The 7172-nt window shown below is 39.1% G+C and overlaps 1 protein-coding gene across 1 annotated transcript in view; it reads left to right on the top strand.

Annotated features, from left to right (window-relative positions):
• Positions 1–802: 802 nt before the first annotated feature.
• The window catches only part of ahr1b (aryl hydrocarbon receptor 1b), a gene marked incomplete at both ends in the record, with an annotated part of 70651 nt that continues 64281 nt past the window's right edge, over positions 803–7172 (top strand). Inside the window, 2 exons of the mRNA XM_080412253.1 lie at positions 803–843; positions 4654–4841. Of these exons, the coding sequence (XP_080268379.1) occupies positions 803–843; positions 4654–4841 (229 nt within the window). The remainder of the gene's footprint in view (positions 844–4653; positions 4842–7172) is intronic.

The following is a 7172-nucleotide window of genomic DNA, read 5'->3' as shown; positions in this document are numbered from 1 at the left end:
ATGGCAACGCTGGCTGTAGTGTAGACTCATGCCCCTTTTGCGCGCGCCCGTCTCCAAATCTGTGTCGGTCGTCGGACCCTGCAGCGCGTGCCCGCCAATGGAATGCGCGCTCTCGCCGACGGACTACCCCGGACGACCTGATGATGAAGAAGATGACGATGATGATGATGATGAGGCTTTAATTGGACATAATATCCCGTTTTAAACATGACGAAAATCAATTAGCTTCGTCTATTAATTAATCTATGAATTAATGATCGTCGGAATGATCCGTTAAAACGCAGGATCGAGATGGTGCGTGGTGTTTCTGGTCAAAAAGCTGCAGGTTCTTCTCCTCCGACGCACACAACGGTGCACGCGCACTGCATGTGAAGATCTACTGGATGGAGATAATAATAACTGATAATAATCATTTACCATCAACTATAAGTTGGTCGTTTTTTCCTTGTGATTAAAGACATAAATCTGTCAATTATCATTTTTTTTCCACGGATCTGAAGTCTGGACTTTGCAGCCTGACCTGCAGCTTCACTTGGGAACCACAGTTCTATTTTACGCACAAGCTTTATTATCATCACAGCTAAAAAAGAAAAGAAGGTCAAAGCAAGTTGTATCTGTTTATTTTTATTTTAATGCATTTATAGTTATGGTTCTTCCTCTAGAGGATTCAGTGTAAGAACATTTTCTTGGAGGAGACAGTAGACTGCTGTCAGCGGACAAGACTGTTCGGTTGGAGGATTCATTTGGAGGCTTATATAATATATATTATATTATATAAAGGGAGAGACAGAGAGTTACAGTCATGTATGCAGGTCGGAAAAGGAGAAAACCAGTTCAGAGAGCGTAAGTAATAATGGATTTTTATTTATAATGCATTTTACATTTGTGTAAATCTCTAAGTGCTACAATAAGGAAATGCATAGAAAAGAATCATCACCACTAAAAACATCTAAGGAACCGAAACAAAACATTTAAAACATGTCCAGTGTAACTATTTCTTTCTTTTTTTTTAAGGTAGGTCGGTCCTCTTTATAAAAGAGTCAACCGAAGATACAACGAAACATGTTTATAATTGTAGGCTACTCTCTAATCACTTCCCGTGGCAATTAGTGTGATCACATTTGATTGATTGGGTTATCATCTGTATGTCTTTATGAATTAACGTTATAATTGTGTGTACAGGCCTATAATAAGTTCATTCTGGGACTTATAAGGCCTGTATAAAGTGACGCAGACACAGTGCACCATCATCCTGTTTGTTACCCTCCTCTGAATTAGTTTAAAAACTCGAAAACAACGTTTTTTTTATCTCCATAAATCTATAACTTAAGTCTATTACATTTAGATCTTTGTAGGCCTATTTGCTCTATAACCTTGCAGTCAAATCATCTTTATTTTAAAAAGCCTAATAGGCCTATAGGCCTGCAGCAGGGCTTGCATTTTCATATCATTTGAATACAAAATCACAACTAAGGCTACATAATATTTGTGCACTGCATAGGCCTATGTGTGTTATAGATTAATATAGATGTTATAGATGAATGTTATGTTAATGTTATAGATTAATATGTTATAGATGTTATAGATGAATGTTATGTTAATCTTATAGATGAATATGTTTTAGATGTTATATTTAGATGAATGTTATGTTAATGTTATAGATGAATATGTTGTAGATGAATATGTTATATTAGATGTTATAGATGAATATAGATGTTATAGATACATTTTGATATAATTTGAATATCAAATCACAGCAAAGGCTACATATATAATTTTTGCCCACTGTATAGGCCTTATGTGCGTTTATAGATGAACTGGAATAATAATAATATAGCCAACTTAAATTGATGGAACATTTTTAGATGATAAATCAGTGTGTAACTGTTGGTTGGCTTGACCTCAAAATCTCTGCATTGGTGCTGCAGCTATTTTCTGTCAACACGCCCTTTATCTTTGAGGCTGATGCAAGGGGACACTTTCCTCAACTCACCTCATCTGACTGCTGCTGTTTTGATCATTCCTGTAACCATTCAGGGTCCTCAAAGGACCCACACATTTATATGTAGGCTATTTGGCCATGGACCCCCATCAAAAAAACTAACAAAAAAAACACCAGATCTATGCTATTTTCAGATTTATAGAAATATTGTGGAAAAGAAGAATATTTATATAAATTTGAAAATAGCATAGATCTGAGGCCGATTCTACAAATGCCTTCTAAAATCAGTGGTTCTCACACTTTCAATATTTTTAAAAAAATGTTCAAAAAGTGACGTGCTGTGAGCTTGTAGATCTGCTATTTTTTGAAAAGCCAACGCAGAAATCTGAAATTTCACATTTGGTTGGTAAGAGAATATTGGTTATTTCATTTTTATAAAAAATAGTTTCCCACAATATTTATAGATTATTAAAAAAAAAACTGAAATAGCAGATCTACAAGCTTGTTGTGTCATCACATTATGATGCTTGTGAGCTTGTATAGATCTGCCATTTTCAAATATGTGAAGTATAGGATATACTTATGTGCAGTTTGCTAGGAACTGGTGCATTGGGCAGCTTTGCTTTCATTTACCAATTTGCGCCCAATTTGCCATATAACATATAATGTGTTATAATTTAGGAAGAGTAATCCACCAATAATCCAAGAAAGCAATGAATAATTGCATAATTATCCTCAGGCCTAAAAATGGCTTTATCGTCATTCATTTAATGCCTTTAAACAAATACAATGCAGAATATGGGCCACAGTGTCAATTCATGCTGAGAACATTATTGCAATTATTTTGTAATACATGAGTGACTTAATAAGTAGTTAACTAATTCATGATTAACTAATTGAAGCCATTTTCTGCATTATAGTATGTAGGCCTGTATTTTGCAACAAATACATGTTCTGTTTTTAATTTGTCTTATTTATTTTATTATCTTTATAGGGTCCCAGGGTTTACTCTTCATTGGTTTATTTTAAGATTTATCGCATGCGCGCGCACACACACACACACACACACACACACACACACACACACACACACACACACACACACACACACACACACACACACACACACACACACACACACACACACACACACACACACACACACACACACACACACACACAATTCAATTCAATGGGCTTTATTGGCATGAGAAAACATACGTTTACATTGCCAAAGCAGAAAGCATAATACAACAATACAGCAATACAATCAAAACAAAAAATATGTACATTTGAAAGTCAGAATCTTCAATAGATCAATTTCTATGTACCAAGATCACTGGGTGCAGGTATAGTGCCGGAATATACCCAATGATTAGTCTTTAGGGTGGTTGTGTTCCGTTTGATATCCTTTTCCTATCACAGCAACTCACGAATCTTGCTGCTGTGTTTGCACATTGTTGTACTTCGCCCAGCAGATATGGGAGTTTTTTGTCATTGGTCATGTTTTCAAAATCTCCGTGTGTGGTTGTAATCTGTGGGAAGTATGTGTCTCTGATGTCTTGGTACAATGGACAGACGGTTAGGAAGTGTAGCTCGGTTTCCACTTCATTTTGTGTGCAGTGGGTGCATAGTCTGTCTTCTCTCGGGATACAGGTCTGCCTGTGACGACCTTTCTCGATCGCAAGACTGTGCTCACTGAGTCTGTACCTAGTTAAGATTTTTCTTTGTTTTGGGTCAGTCACGGTGCTCAGGTATTCTGCCACTGCGTATTCTCTGTTTAGGGCCAGATAGCATTCTAGTTTACTCTGCTTTTGTGTTGCTTCTTTCCAGTGTGTCACACACACACACACACACACACACACACACACACACACACACACACACACACACACACACACACACACACACACACACACACACACACACACACACACACACACACACACACACACACACACACACACACACACACACACACACACACACACACACACACACCCCTATGTGTTTCCTGAAGACAATGGCCATATATATATATATATATATATACTTTTTTTTCTTTTAAAAATACATATATTTAAAACAAATTAGTGACAACTACAATATAACAAACTACTCCCTGAATATCCAGTATAGGCCTACATACATGCAGCTATTTGGACATGGGGGTGGGGGGGGAGAAGAAGAGGGGAAGAAAATTTAAGGCCTTTTTGTGTTTCTCTCAAATTGAGACAAAATGAATACCTTTGTGTTGGTCATCTTAATTTAATTGGATACTTATTAAAACTGAAGTTGTATATATTCTTATTGGGATTACACATTGTTATGGGCATTAGTGAGGAGTGAGGACCAATTATATTTTATGAAGATATGGTTGAAAACGGGCAAAGAGCTCCTTTAATAAGCCACCGGAATATCTGACATCCCGGAATAATATTTATTTGAGTTTATCGGATCTTATGTCGCTTCATTATAGCGCTCCTCCGTAGGCCCATGGTGTAGAGCAAACCTTTCAGACCACGACCCCCCAAAATAGTCATATTTGAATTGGGGACCCCCCCCCCCCCCACACCCTGACAAGCACTTGGAATTGTAGGACTTGAGGCATTACATTTAGTTTGACTCGGTTCCACAGATAAATATTGTGAAAATGATTTGGCCAATATTTGACCATACCCCCCCCCCCCCTCCTCCTCAACCTTTCCCAGGGTGAAGCAGCCACCGGTCGAGGTGACCAAGTCCAACCCGTCCAAGCGACACAGAGACCGACTAAACGGAGAGCTGGAGAGACTGGCCAGTCTGTTGCCCTTCCCTGAAGAGGTGACCTCCAGCCTGGATAAACTGTCCATCCTCCGCCTTAGTGTCAGCTACCTGCGAGCCAAGAACTTCTTCACTGGTAAAAAAAATATTCTTGTGTTTCTTTTTAATCAGTTGTGGTTGGGACCTGAACATGATTCACAATGTTATATGACTGGTTTGTGTGGGCAACAGCTTTGAATGGAGCAGTGGTTCTCCAATGTTTTTTTTAATTTTATTTCAATGACCCCCAGTTTGGCATGTGCTAGGCCACGGACCCCCATAACAAATGGAAGAGTGTACAAATGGAACCAAATGGACCCTAACGGAGTGGTTCTTTTTCATGTCAAGGATCCCCAAATTGATATGTATTTGGCCGTGGACCCCCCATCTGAAAAGAGTTTGTGCCAGGGACCCCCAGTAGAGAAGATTTGTGTAAAAAAAATATAAAAATTTCCCAAACATTTTTGATATTTCTAAAAATTATTCAAAAATAGCAGATGTGCAAGCTCGCTGCGCGGCACGAAGTGACGCGCTGTGAGCTTGTACATCTGCTATTTTTGATTAGCCAACATTTTAATGGATACAATAATTGTGATGCTATATTAACTACTTTTCCTGGGGACCCCCTGGAACCCCCCCCCCCCCCCCCCCAAGGACCCCTCTTTGAGAACCAATTCCCCAACGGGTCCATTTGGTTCCATTTGCTCTCTGAGTTACTGACAGATAAGGGTACATTTGGTTTCTAATTATTAATAATAATTTAGCTGGTGGACCCCATAACTCTGAAAGTGTACATAATTGTACACTGTCGGAGTTACACATCTGGAAGGGTCCATTTGGTTCCTAACTATCAATAATGTAGCTGGGGACCCCCTGGAACCACTAACACTTAACCCCTAACTGCTCCCCGAGTGCCGAGCTCACTGCTCCTAGTAGTTATAGGATGGATAAAATGCAGAGGACAAAATTCACGTACGTGCAAATATACAGTGACAAGGAGTGGCGACCAATTATGTCATTATTTATTCATTAACCCCCCTCAAGGACCCCTGGGGGTCCCTGGACCCCACTTTAAGAACCACTGGAATAGAGTATAGTGAATGGTGTCCTGAGTTGATGTCAACTGACAAGTTCTGGTCGTCGTCGTGCACCCAGTTGAGCATCCCCTGCTCCAGTGGAAGTGAAGTGAGCGCTTGTACCGCATGACTTGTACAACAGCACTGGATGAACACACTGCTGTTGGTGGTGCGTTTGTCATCAAATGTCACACACAGCCTTAGACCGTGTTCTTGCACTTGCTGTACTTGGTATTTTTCACTCTACACCAAATCAATGCATTGTGAGCTTGTATCTGCTAATCCTGTCGAAGGTTTTCCCCCAGAGTAGGGATGGATGCCAGGGGCTCAAGTGGGAGGTGTAAAGTAACTAAGTACATTTACTCAAGTACTTAAGTACAAATTTGACTTATTTTTACTTTACTTGAGTATTTCCGATTTTCAGTACTTTTACTCCACTACATCTCAGAGGTAAATATAGTACTTTTACTCCACTACAATTATTTGACAACTTTAGTTACTAGTTACTTTTCAGATATAAATTATGATATTATTAAACATATTAACCACTTTAGCCCTATGTTATACATAGGCTATTTGAAAATAGCCGATCTGCTCACAACGCGTTGCAGTGAGCTTGTAGATCTGCTATTTTCAAGCATGTTAGTACTTTTACTTTTGGTACTTTACATTTTTATGCCAATACTTTTGTACTTTTACTCAAGTAACATTTTGAATACAGGCCTTTTACTTGTAACAGAGTATTTCTACATTGCAGTATTGATACTTTTACAGTACTTAAGTAAAACATGCGAGTACTTTTTCCACCACTGGGTATAAAGGCCCTCAGTTGTTGCTGCAGCCGTTATGAGAATGTCACAACACTCCATCTCCTCGGTGTCTCTGGGTGCGGGACGGGTTTTCCCTGACGCCCTTCCTTCACGCCACATTTCGTCAACCAGTGGAAAAGGATGTGCAGACAAGACTTCCAAGTGCAGAAAGCAAAGCCGGGTCTAGACCAGTGTTGCCGTGTCTGCTTATTCTAAGCGACTTATGGGCTTGTTTTTCTGTAAATATTGTTGGTTGAGGGTTTTTGGGCTTGTTTTTAAAGTGTACAGTAGTTATTTGGGCTTGATTCCATTTGTTTAAATATATTTCTCCGCAGACCCCCATCTGTAAATAGTTTTTCAAACATATTCAAAATATTTTGCTTTTTCTATTCAAGATCTTTTTGAAAATAGCTGATCTACGAGCTCACAACGTGTTGCAAATGCGACACTTTGTGAGCTTGTAGATTGGCTATTTTCAAAAAGCCAATGTATATAGTAGGGCTAGGTTTAAAGTGCTCATGTAGCCTAGCCGCTTCTTTTGGG

Source organism: Gymnoscopelus braueri (genome assembly GCF_963280865.1).
Source record: "Gymnoscopelus braueri genome assembly, chromosome: 18".
In the NCBI taxonomy this organism is placed as follows: domain Eukaryota; kingdom Metazoa; phylum Chordata; class Actinopteri; order Myctophiformes; family Myctophidae; genus Gymnoscopelus; species Gymnoscopelus braueri.
The sequence above is the reverse complement of the archived record's forward strand: the minus strand, read 5'-3'. Positions and strand labels throughout refer to the sequence as shown.